Source organism: Puntigrus tetrazona, chromosome 16 (genome assembly GCF_018831695.1).
Source record: "Puntigrus tetrazona isolate hp1 chromosome 16, ASM1883169v1, whole genome shotgun sequence".
Lineage (NCBI taxonomy): Eukaryota > Metazoa > Chordata > Actinopteri > Cypriniformes > Cyprinidae > Puntigrus > Puntigrus tetrazona.
In genome coordinates, this window is record NC_056714.1 from 8,012,922 (window position 1) to 8,026,658 (window position 13,737).

The 13,737-nt window shown below is 38.6% G+C and overlaps 1 protein-coding gene across 6 annotated transcripts in view; it reads right to left on the minus strand.

The window, feature by feature from the left end:
* The window catches only part of mib1 (MIB E3 ubiquitin protein ligase 1), a 47,468-nt gene that overhangs the window by 7,204 nt on the left and 26,527 nt on the right, over positions 1 to 13,737 (minus strand). For all 6 annotated transcript variants that reach the window (XM_043260655.1, XM_043260652.1, XM_043260656.1 and 3 more), the window contains exons 13-15: positions 4,491 to 4,623; positions 3,375 to 3,461; positions 2,735 to 2,893 (exon numbers count right to left, since the gene is read on the minus strand). In XM_043260655.1, coding sequence (XP_043116590.1) covers positions 2,735 to 2,893; positions 3,375 to 3,461; positions 4,491 to 4,623 — 379 coding nt within the window. The remainder of the gene's footprint in view (positions 1 to 2,734; positions 2,894 to 3,374; positions 3,462 to 4,490; positions 4,624 to 13,737) is intronic.

The following is a 13,737-nucleotide window of genomic DNA, read 5'->3' on the forward strand; positions in this document are numbered from 1 at the left end:
GCAATTAAAATGAGAAGAGTGAAGCCCATTTAAAAAAAAAGAAAATCTCTTCAGAGAGAATTTTATCTTCTGTATATCTATTTCTAAGGCCTATGAAAATAAAGTCTAACTTAACTATATATAGGGCTAGTTAAAATAGTTTCTATGAGCAAAGCATTTGATTTTTAGTTAACACACTGTTTTCGTTTCATCACAGAAAAATTGTTTTTGATTGAATCCTCAGAGATTTATTATGCCCTGTAACTGAAAGCCTACGCAACCAAAACTTTGATGCTTCGCAATGTTAAAGACATAGTAAACATAATCTGTATGAATTGCGTGGTTTAATCCGGGTCTTCTGAAGAGACATGATGAATGGATTTCATTTAGGCCTTTATTCACACAAAATCACTGATCAATGCACATACATAGAGCTCATCAAATATGGTACTACTTGCTTTATGTGCAACAACAAACCTACTTGGTTGCTTGCGAGACACGAGGACAAACCTTATTTGTTCCCATGCGCAGGCACACTTGAGCTCGAAAGCAATCATATTTCTTCAGAAGACTTTGATTGAACAGCTTATGTCATGAATGAATACATTTACTATGACTTAAAGTTTGGTTACCTGGATTTTCAAAGGAGGGACAGAAAACTAATTTGTGTTAAAGATGAATGAAAGTCATGGGTTTGGAACAACCCAATGATGTAATGATGTATGAAGCACACACAAGTTCCTTTCAAAGGAGCTTTAAGTTGGTTAGTGAATCTGCATGACGAGCTTAAACAAGCAAAATTTGCGCAGGGTACTTTTTAGCCTTCATAAGAAAGCCTCTGATTGCCCAAATTCCTATTGAAATTTCTGAACTTCACCCGCCAAAATTCTGCAAAGTAGATGTTCAGTTTTAATGGTGTGTTTAAGAGTTTTTCAGAGTTATCAAATGCAAGGTAACATTTTTTTTTACTGAAATCACTGGTAAGCAATATAAGCAACAGCGATGCTCGTCTTAATAAACATCAATAAAATAATCAGTAATTCACTTTTAAATAAAGAAACACAGGTCCTATTCATGTCTAATATGTAATGTTATTAATAACAGTTTAATCTGGAGTGACGAAATGCTATAGACCGTATTGAGCTAATGAAAGTGGGCAGATCTCGGCATACTGATTACTTCAGCAGAGTGTTTTAAATGGATGGCCCGACTCTCCATCTGCTGCATGTGGTAAGTGTGATGGCTTGATAGGGAGAGGGATTTGTCACACTGTTTGTGTTAATAAATGGCTGACTGCTGGCCTGGAAGCAGCCTCCTGTCACACAGCGCTTGATTTACGACAGTCGTGGAGAGGCGATGATGTGAACTGGCGGGGCTGGGGTCAGGTGTAAGAGGAGCTACAAAGGCTGTGAAAGATAGGGTGCGCGGAACCGGCATCGTCAGTCTGTCTGGTGTCAGACGTTATGGTGAGAGTTTCTGACAGTTGATCCAGAGTATATTGATAGCATAATGTGCTAATGAAGACAAAGAAAGGCTGTGGGGATGCGAGGTCACAGATAAGTGCTGTGAAACACCTAAGAAACAATGGCACCGATGGAAGAATTCGAGTATAACAGCAGCGGTGCAAAGAAAAATATCCAGATCAGTTGTCACGATGTGATTTAAATCATGAAGTGAAGTTTCATACAGACTTTTTTTTTTGTTGTTTTACTTATGTGGGCAAAAATTTTGTCTGAAATGGTCATATTTTAGCTGTAAGAAGCTGGCGGTTGACAGCGTGAGACCAATCGCATTGAATCCAGCCAAACCTATGGCCAGTTTCGCTCATTGATGTTCTCTCTCTAATACTGAGCCACATTTGGGATCATTTACTTCAGAAAATGGTATTCATAGCATTTTAAATCTGGCCTTATAAGAGGCTTGGTAATTTGATTGTAAATGTCTTGATTAAGCTGCTGTCTGCCAAAACTGTCTTCTTTATGCTTTCTCACCTCCCAATCAATTTTCCACAAATATATGCACTACAAGAAAGGCGATGAGATAATCAGCAGAGAATGCCTCACCTGAAGGATTGTGTAGTATATAGAACACTGGACTGTAGTGGAACTGTGGCTCATTGGGCCGCTTACTCATGTGACAGCAGGGAAATGGCTCTTATACCGGAGTACGATCTATCATTGTTAATGCAGGGACAAGCCTGAGAAAAGCACTTACACTTGCAGAGTATCTACACTGTCTGAATGTTTTACTACTTGTTACTTAGAGCTCTTTTTAGGATCCGTCTCATTGTTTGGCATAAATGTTCAGTTGATTGGGTGGAGTGAAAGCGGATTTGCAAATTCAGGAAATTACAAGCAAGTTCGCTTAAAAAGGTGGTCTGGAATACGGTTAATGCTCCTGAGCACACCTTCGAGTAAATAATGCTTCATTAAATTATAATGTTCATTGCATGAAACGGTAGTTGATGTTTCCTTGAGGACGATAAAGCTGCAGAGATGCTACAGCATGACAAAATGTATCTGTGGGGTCCTTTGATTTCAGTGATGCTAAAAATGTGACATCGAAAAACTTATTCAAAATAAGAATAGAAAAATTCTAATTATTTTTTTCCCCCATGGATCATTGTAGCATATGTGCTTTGATCTCACCGCTACTTCAAATGAAGTACACTGCACTGAAAGGGTTTACTACATGGCATTGTTACCCTAAAGCTTTTATTGAGAACACTTGTACCGTTTATATACTCCGTACATACTGTGTTTTTGGAGGGCTCCCAGGGCTCCACTTTGCTGACGTCCTGCATGTCCTGAAGTTGGCGCAGCTGGGACAGAGTGTGGTGACGCAGAGCCTCGTGCAGTGGCGTGTCTCCGTCCTTGTCTTGCACGTCCAACTTTGCCTCAGCTCTCACCAGAAGCTGGACACAAACAGAGGACAAAATTTAACCAGTGTGTTCTAAGCAGTGGAGGACTTAATCACGTTCAACGATGCAAGCTAACAATGACATCTAAAGCATGTTATATAAAAAAATAAGATGTGTAATTTGTGAGACATGTTCATTTAGGTATTACTTGAGAATCCTTCTCAACAGACTAAAACAGATGCTTTGAAAGGAGGAAAGCTGGATTGACCTTACATGACCACAAGATGGCGCTTTAGCTCCCACTGATTCCCATACCTCACCCGGCATAGTCCAGATTGCTCAAGACAAAATTAATTCAATTGGTGGGGATAAATCTGCAGAACTCTGTGCATTTAAATCTTTAGCCGAAGCACTTAGCTACATTGCTTCATCAATGCGTTTTTGTTGAGTAGGAAGCCAGAACACTAGGGTGAGAGGTGTAGATGACAAACATTGAAAGGAAATGTAAAAAAAACAGGAAAACAGAGCCACTTACTCGCACTATCTGTGTGTGCTGACGTTCTACAGCAAGGTGCAGTGCCGTCTGCTGGTTAACATTCTGTATGTCCAAATTGGCATTTCCCTATAGAATGAACACAGAGAAAGGATAAATAATTTCAATTTTAGCGCCACAGTGATATTTACATTATTATAGATAAATAATACAGTGCCTTACAAAGAAGCACAAAAAAGTGAAAGTGGTTATTAATGTACCACAATAAACATTTTTTTTCCCCACTAAGGTGCAGTGTCAATGTCTCTACTGAAGATAAATCGCTGCTCATGAGCATGCCTTCTTGTCCCATAGGTTGTGTTAGGAAATGTGAGCTAATGGTGATTTGTATTCAGATATTCCCTGACTGAAACCCCATAGCAACATCTCTCTGCACTGCTGCAGTGCAGCTCTACTGTGGTTCGTAGGCTGAGGCTTAAGTCGCTGGAGTGAACCTTTTCTTTGTCTCTCCCTCTCTTCCATCATGGCAGGTAGTTGACAAAGGGCTGCACTGAGCCAGCGCAGCATTCTCATAACGCTGCTGGAATGTTGCAATAACACTGTTACTGTGCCGCGACATAACGCTGAGCAACAGTGTCATTCTGCCCTGTGGTGTGTGAAGGTGAGGCGCTGAACCAGTTTGGCCAAACTCGCAAATGCAGAACGGAAGAATCCTGCACGTTTAAAACGGTTGAGCTTGAGACCACTGGGTTCCTGCAATGCATGGCGTCCTATTTGCATTGAATTATACTAGCCCCACCAAACAGGCAGTAAGGTGGAATGACACGAAATTTACTTCGTAAAATCCAAATGTGAATTGCCCTTCAAAAGCATTCTTTAGTTTACAATAATGCAAAGCTCAAAATTATACATATTACTTGTTTTAAAGGGTTATCTACATGAAACATCCCCAAAACGCTATCCTTGTGACTATACAGTAAGCCTGGTCCAGTAAGAGCTAGGTTACTTTCTCAGCTCTTCTGGGTGCCTAATGACATAAACTGCACCAATTATCCACCTGAATTATTATCACTTGATTCTTTCACCCTTCTACTGGACTGAATAACCTTCTGGAGTACAGGGTCTCCAGGACCCTGTGTGTGTGTTAGAACTGCTGACCTGGTGGACTAGGAGCTCTGCTACCTCCACGTGGTTGTTGAGGGCAGCCAGGTGAAGAGCGGTGTAACCATCATCCTTTTTCTCATCTACTATCCATGGTCGTGGCAGTTTAGATAGCAGCACACGCATGGCACTGCAAAACAAAGACAAGAATGCAAGTTTCAAGAACTGAACAAATGTATAATAAACTTAAGTGAGCAGGCTTTTATCAATTCGGTGAGGCTATGAAAGTCACACGAAGGGCACTGAACTCTGAGAAACAAGGAAGTTAAACACTTGAGCACTAAATATAGGTAACAAGAAGTAATAAACTGTAACAGAGCACTTGAACAATAACAAAACATTATTAGAGAAGAGATTGTTTGACAGATGATCAAACCAAATATAGCACAACTTTGGTGAACTTATAAAAACGATGTGTACTGATGTCTTTGAGGTTGAAATACGTTATGATGTTCATTCGTGTTTATTTTATGCTTTAAGTAAATATGAAAATATTAACTGAGGAAATACAGCAACTACAACACATTAAAGAACCAGAAAACACACACAAGTTATCTGGTTTGTAGTGTGAGGGTGGCATGGCTTGTCAGACATCGCAACAGTAACAAAGGAGGGCAGGTTTTTGTGAAGGGTCGATTGTATCTGTTGATACTTTAAAATGTAAACCGTAGAAACAGGCACGAGTGACGGTAATGATGTAACCTGAAACCAAGAGAGCATGGCTATTAAAAACATTTGATCTACATGCTGATTAAATGCTGAATTGGTGTCTACAAATAAATAAACAAATAAAAAGTTACAGTGCATTGATCAATCTACTACATGCTTCATCTGAGTACCCGAGTAGCCAAAAAACGAACATTTATTAAAAACATACAAATGTAAACAAGAATTATGTATAAAAGCAGATAAAATCTCAGTCCTCAGAAGTCCTCAGAGCCCTAGTGAAATCACAAGAGCCTTTGGAACAGCCACTACAGAGGCCATGCCACCCATTCAAACTCGCGGAAAATTCACATACCCAAGCAATCTCATCAGATTATGATGAATTAAGGAAATATCACTTTATGCAGTGCTCATCTGGTTATTCAGTGTGCTCAAGAAGAAATGCAGGGTTAGTATTCTCAAATGTCTTTAAGTGTTAAGTGTGTTAAAGTATCACCGGTAGGATGAGCAGAAATAAATGAGGATGCCTCTAAAGAAAAAAATTGATGAATGTAATTTCAGAGATGAGGTGGATTTGTGGAAGCCTCTGAAGTGCTGCTTTTTGCTGCAGGGTGGATTCTGGTAAACCCAAAGCCAGTCTCTAGTTAGGTAGTGTAGAGAGAGAGCATCAGCACAGCACACATTTAAAGCGCTGTGCAGCAAAGCAGCTGTACTGCAGTGCACACAGCATGCACACACGCACAACCCAGTTACATCTTTACACCTGCAATGCTCATAGAGTCATGGAGTTTGTGGATATGCACCTTAAATTATGTACGCATACGTTTTAATAAAATGTGCTCATCAACAGAGTGAAGAAATTCAAAAAGATCACACAAAAAAAATCTAAATCAAAATAAAAAAATAATCAAGGTTTCGATATATATCCTGCAATACCCATTGAATTCCTTTGGACTGCAACGAATCAGGAAAGTAGTAGCAAATATAGAAAATGGTTTGCCACCGGTGAATTCTTGTATTGGCAAAAATGCAATGGGGATCAGTGGTAGTAAGGCGTTGGCATTGTGAGTGGCAAGCCCTTCGAGATGAGGCGTAGATTGACAGGCTGCCTGCCACGGTGGTGGAAATGGGCAGGCATTAATATTAATGCAGCTCGCTGGCACTACTGCATTGCAGTCAACTTTTTTTGTTGAGGAGGAGTTCAAAGAACACTAAAAATATGCAGTCTGTGGCACAAATGCCTTGCAATTGCTTCCTGGAAATAATTTGTTCCACTGTGAGCAAAGGGAAACGGAGATGATGAATGGTTTGTTACTGGTGTCAAATCTTTATAGGGTCTCAATAATCGACTTGACGTAGGTAACAGTCTCCACATAAGAGGTGAGAAGCAAGTCTCAGAAGAAGCAATGAGGCTGATATTGCCGTATTAACACGGGGGCAAATGTAAAAGTGAAAGAGAGGAAAAAAGGCAGTCAGGAGAGGTAAGGTGAAGGAGAAGCACGATGGAACTGGGTCACCCTGTGAGATACAAAGATCCCTCAGGAGCATGGAGACGGGGCCTGTTGTCTCTGGTAGCCACACGGTAATTTGTCATAGGCCTGAAGCTGTTACTAGGAAGGAAAAGGCGAACTCTACCTAACAGTAGCGCAAAAGCAGTACAGTTGAATGCTCCAATCTTTTCAATGCAGCAAAGTGTGAAGCAACTGTATGATAGGTCTGGATAAGAGAAACCACTCAGCTCTGGGATCATTGCTTTTAAGCACCAGCTTGTACCATCAAGACTTCAAGACCGTAAAGTTGTGAAGTTAGATGGCACGGTGCTCTTTGCATACACCATACACCAAACTTAAAGCTCATACAAATGAGCACTCCATACACATTAAAATAGAGTGTTGCTGTACAAGTGGACCGGTGCCTTTTTCCCTTATCTTTATGTAAGACATACCAACATGATTATAATTAATAGCCCAATGCGTATAATAACAACAGCAGCAGACCTTGCTTGAAAGAATAAACAGAACAAACATGAGACTGAGTAATTGAAACAATTCAGAACAATCAAGATGCAAAGTGGATCTGCATCCCAAAGCGAAGAAGAGTTTCTTATTAAGTCCAGCTTGCATAATGCCTTATTTAAAGTTCCTGGCATCTTAGTCTTTATTAATCATATGGTTGTTAACTGATAAAATCCTTTAGCATTAAAAATATGGTCAACTACAAATGTTTACATTGGTTGTAACTGAAGAGTCTGATACAGTATAAGACTTTACGAAAATGTGAGGAAGAAGGCATTGCAGAGCACATTACAAACTTGCATTTGCTTAATTTTACAGGTATGTCTGTCTTGCGCTGATTATCCGTTTCAACAAAGGACCCATCGGCACAGTAATATCCATGACCTAATCATCTATACCGTTTCTAGAGGCATATTAATAATAAAAAAAACCATCAAAATCCAAAATATTGCTGCAATCACATGGCAACAAATAATATGGTTTGAATAAGGAAACAAAAGGTATTTCAAACACAAAAACCATTATTTACTTGGACTATGCATGATACACAGGTGTTATGTATCAAAAAACATTAAATGGAAATACCTCCAGGCATCTGAAAAACCATAATAAATACAAGCTCATGGAAGGTAAATGACATTTGACATTGAGTTAACACTGAAAATTTTCTTTGTGTAGTGAAGGAAAATTCTTCAAATTGGTAGCTGACTCACCTAGGGGAGTGGTAGGCATCACTGCTATAAATCTTAAGCTTTAAATCACTCCAACCCCAAACTGTTTACTCAAGGTTGGTAAATTCAATCCACAAAAGTAGCTCAGCTGCTGTCCAAGCTCTTTAGAAACAAGCAGCAAAGAAACACTAAACTAACAAGCCAGCAGGCAGATGTCTAATAAGCATGTATTAAGGATACAGTTGGGTGTACTTGAAGTTAGATTCTCATTAAGAGTAGTATGATGCATAGCTGCCACGTTGATTTAATGATCTGCATTGGAGTTCTATTTACAGCTTGCTCAAGTATTACGGTCACAAAATGCATTTAAAATATCCATAGGTCTTGCCAAGTAAAAATCATTAATATTGTAGTCTAGGAGTCGGACCGAAATCCTACATTATGCTATAAATTATTTAGCAACATTTTATTTTAAAGATACATACATAGATACATATAATTCTGTAAATAAGTCTCTTTTTTCACCACGTGCAGTGATTATATCCTGCTAACACCAGGAGCAACGGTACGCACAATAGGTCAATATTTACTATTAACAAAACGCTTTTTTGCTGTGGCATGTTCTTTGTGGCATGTGACAGCTGCTCCTAGGTCGTTGGTGCACTATTGAGATAGAAATAAGATATCTTTTGCGCAATTGTTAATTTATGCAGTTTATTATGATTTTAATAAAACCTATAAATGTTAAATATTATAAAATATGAAGCAAATATGATATATGAAATTAAGCATAGCACAAAAATGAACAAACTCAGCTTATATAGGCCACGTTACCTGTCCCTGTTTTTCCCCTTGTTTATCTGTTAACTAAATCAAATATATTTCAAGAATTTATTCCTTGTATTTATATGTACTGCAGATTATATATAACATAATGCAATATAATATTTAGTTTTTTCACATCTAAGTGGAAAAATGTTTCAACTTGTACTGCTATCTGCTCAAAATTAATAAAAAAAAAACGAGCATAGTATAGGCGTCTTTTTCCCTGTTGTACAGAAAACCATGCCATACCGAACCATGAGATCTATGTATCAAGCCAGCCCTAATATATATATATATATATATATATATATATATATATATATATATATATATAATTAAAGTTAAATATATAGTTGGATATGGATAAATCATCTTTAAACTGAGCAGATGCTAGAGAATTACCATCAATAGAAACTATTTGCCATCTCAAAGTGCAGATGCTAGCTGAATCATGAGGCCATCACTGCTTAACTTCTCCATCATTCTCTTACCTGTCAGTTTGAGTTAAACAGATACAGTGACCTCCAAGTGACCATATGGGTTTCTATGGAAACCATTTATGAATTATTCAATGCTTGAGAATGGGTCAGTTATTAACATGGGTCAGTATGCAAACTGTAAATGTTATTGGTGCACTGAACAGAAGTCTTTTCAATTTGTGCCCCAATGCATGTTGATTTATTAATGGCAGGAAATTGAAGTGATTTGATCCGACTATCCATTGACATCTTAAGTCAATTCTACAAAAGGATTATAAAAATATAAATTATTTTTATGCATGGATAAAGGTTACTAATAGAAATTAAACTGTCATTAAAGCAATGGCAGGAAATCATTAAAAAAATAATAATTGTAGTATTATTAATATTATTAATATAATTACTATTAATTATTCTTGTGCTTCACTTTCTATTCCCACCTTCCGTAATACTACCCATAATGTCATTCACAGTCATGTCTTTTACCATTATGACCCCAACTATGACAACTATTGGCTCAGAATAATGACTTGGCCAACCCCCCAGAACAAGAACAAGTGGTTTGATTGGGCAAAAGGCAGTTTGGCTTGTGTCAGTTTGTCCTTGGATAGTCTGGCTTGATTGATTACAGTCCTTTACCCCAGTGGAGGTGGACATATGCGTGTGGGGGAAAGGTTGAAATGTGCATTGTCCAAATAGTTTTCCATTTTTGGTTGCAATAAAACCAGCAGATCGTCCTGTAGGTGATTTGTGGAAAAGTGGAACATAAAGATTTAGACATTTTGAAATCCATCCAGACAATTTACGTTATTAATATGGCAGAGCTAGCCACCACTTATCATAAACCACTGTCTTATCATAAAAAAAAAAAAAAAAAAAAAAATGAAACTGGCTACTGGCTAAATTTTTTTGCTTGTTAAGCAATTGATTTTTTTTTTATTTTATTTTACCTTAAAATAAATTTACCTTATTTTATCTTACCTTCTTCCAAAAAAAAACAAAACAAAAAAAAAAAAAACACACTCTTGTTGCAATTAGATTTACCAATTAGGCTTGGATCTATTGATCTAATGACTGATAGACATCATCTCTCGCAATCCACTGCATTCCAATACTGTGTTCAGAAAGAAAATTATGTGTACTATGGAACCACTAAAGAGAATAAATACAGGACGGGAGGAAATATACATTTCAATAGCTTACTTTACATGAAGTGTAGTTACACAATGATATAACTGCGAGAAATAAATTGTGGCCATTAGGGAGCTGTCATTATGAATGGCAGGAAAACTGCCATTTTCATTTTCAAGATTTGCGGTCTCATGTACTCTGTTTATACTATGGAGTGGCAGTACTTACCACACATTTTACTATATCACATGTTTTTCAGTGGTGATCAGGATTAGCAAATTATTTACTATTGTCTTCAATCGTCTCCCAGTTCTAATTTATGTGGTAAGTACAAATTTATGTACTATAATGTAACAGGCAATCATTAGTGATAGTTATTTGTTTTCTGAAAACGGATTCACCCTTGTAGTGGCCCACCCCTGATGTCATCGTCCATAGCCATGTTTTACATTAGAAATAATCTATTGACTATTTTGTAGACATCGCCCAACCCTATTGCCAATTAAAATATTTACATCTATGCCCTCAATTTTAAATAAAAATGGCTTTAAAACCAGTTACCTGGATCCAATGCTGCACATATTGTTGGGTTTCTGTACCGTTGGGTAATACAGTATGTGTGTAAGGGGGTTTTGAGCTGAGGTGAGAGTGGAGCAGTGGTACAGCCGCAGAGGGGCTGAGTGGAACAATGGCCAGGAGCTGAGAGAGCGGCTGCCACAGGCTTCCCCCGACAGCACTCAGTTCGGCCCTTCATAAATCACTTTTATGCCGTCTGCCGCTCAGCAGCTTTACCCGCTCCATGATAGAACGGTTAAAGGGCTGAGGATCAGGGGAGAGAGAAATATACCAACAAAGGTAAAAAAGGGTGGAGGATTTAGTGTTATAATCAAGTACACTGAATATGGAGTGTGTTTAGAGTGTTTTTCATCCTGAAAGAACAAAACCAAATATCTTCGATTCGTCGGCATACCCTAAAGTTGCTGTACAACACCAATTAAGGAATTTAAATCTCGCTCTCTAGACAGGTCTGTTGTATGTAATCAATCCCATCTAGACTTAAAAGCTGTGCCAAAACTAATCAGACAAATAACATTAAAAAAGTCATTTGTCTTTTTGTGCAGACCCCAAGGCCCATAGTAATTAAAACCCCAGCTTGACTCAATACTTCTTACCATTCCGTCAGTCAGGTACTGGTGTGATTGATGAGATCTCCTGTTACAGGGGTACCTGAACTCAGCACTTCCGGGACAGCTTTCAAAACTACAGAGAATTACCCACGTGTGGTGCACCCGGGTCAAAGCACTAACTGTCAGAGCGAAGCTGAGTCAAAGTTCTCTGATTGTGGCTTCAATCTTAGCTGTGCAACATTTGCAGTGAACTGCAGCAAAAATGTTACACATTTCAGGATGGCTTTATACAAAAAAAAAGAAGTAAATGTTTATGTGAGATTTGTTCAATTACTACATTTTTTTTTTTTTTTACATTTTTGCAACACAAACATTAATCCAGGAGGTTGAACCAGGACCTGTGTGACGAACACAGCTTTAACAAAATTTTCCCCCAACTTGTTTTAAACTACACAAGAGAAGTAATATACAACAAAGTCATTCATTACATGTCCGACTTTCTCTGATCAATAACCAGCTCAACTAAACATTCACAATTTATGACCTAAGGGAGGAAATCAGATGATGCATTTGTATGGAATATGCATGGTATGCTTCTCTATAGTGAAGTGAGTGGAATTTAACTCAAGACTACTGACATGAAAAACGTGAACTCCATTACACTTAAATATAGCATGGGAATTGAAGATCAGATTTATATCCGTTTTGAGACGACAGGGTTATGAGGCCAAGTGTAAACGGAAACATTTTTTAAAAATCAGATTATCAGATCAGCAAAAATGCATAAATGACCAGCTGTAAACAGGCCCAAAAATAATATAGTTTACTGCAAAGACTGCCAAACTCTCATTATAGAAACTTTTATTTCGAAGATTCATTCCCAGGTATTAGGGTAATGTTTTTACATTTTCCTGAATGAGCGCTTCACTGACTGCTAGTTTTTGCAGCCCTGTGAACTTTAAAATGTGTCTTTTTTTAATAGTGCTGTTTGGCTAAGGGTTGGGCTTCAAGCTGATGCATTACTTAGAGTGCATTACACCTGGCAAATAGTCAATTTCTGTAATGCCCATAAATACAGAGCGCATTTGAATGCCGATACGTTAGACTGTGGATGCATTAATTGAATTGTACTTTGCAATAATAAAAGATTCTTGCAAGCATTACACAATCTTAAGGATTTCACATCTTTCCCAGAGATGTTTTTTTAGTAATCTAATGCAAGTTAGAAAGCTATTTTTATAATCCTCCAAGGTTTGCCCAACACTGCCGCGAGCTATAAAAAGGTGGGAGAGGAGAAGCCTCAGGACAATTACCAACTTGAGATTTACATTATTTAACAGAGACATTACACTAAACGATGTGAAAACATTACTTTGAAAGATTAGATAGTGCCTTGAGCGCTGTAATTATCTCTGTGTGGGGGTGGGCGGACTGCAGAGGTAGCATTGTTACTGCAGGTAGTGAGACGCAGCAGTGGAGGACAAAGCCGTGAGATGACAGAGGACATTGCTGGCTAAAACCAGCTCTCCACACTGAATGATGGGACCTCCTAATTAAACATTTCTGTGGTTGTGCCTCAGGAAGCCTGAACTCTTGAAAATTAATGAAAAGCTCAAGAGGGAAGAACAAAACTTGAACCCCTGGGGAAATCCTGGCGTGTCCCAGAACCAAGATAAATCATATGCTCAATACGAGTTCGACAGCTGCAGACAGATCGCTAAGTTAGTGTCCTTTGAAATACCGTAACAGGTTTGATCCAAATTGCACTCTAGTACTCTATAGACTTTTCATAAACCTTCAAGCGCTATTCGCTCCCCCTCTTCTCTCACACCTAACTGCGTATGTTACTAAGTATAGTGACAAGGAGAGGCAAGATCTACCATATGCAGCATGTTCCGACACTATTTAAAAGAACTGAGAGCAGGATGGGGGCTGTTTAGATGGAGAGTTAGAGTAGGGGGTGGAGAGGTTGGGTGTTAGAAAAGCAGGGGAGGGGAAACGAGTGAGAAATAAAAGTGGAACCATGAGAGACCACTTTATTTGGCGCTACTAAAAATAACACAGCGAATAGCAGGCCGGCAAGCTAGTGCTGCGCTAACACAGGCTAGCTACTTGCCTTGCCGGACACACAATCGATAGGTGGAACGCTGGATGGGAGACTTCCCAGAGCTTGTAGGGGGACAGCTGCCTTGGTGCAAGGAGGAGGGGAGGGGGATTATTTTTTGCACTGGTTGACTAAATATGGTCACAGGGAGGTGAGCGAGATACCAAAGAGGAGCTGGTTCTAAAACGCTTCCCCTGCTAAAAAGTGCTAATGATTTAGCTTTTTG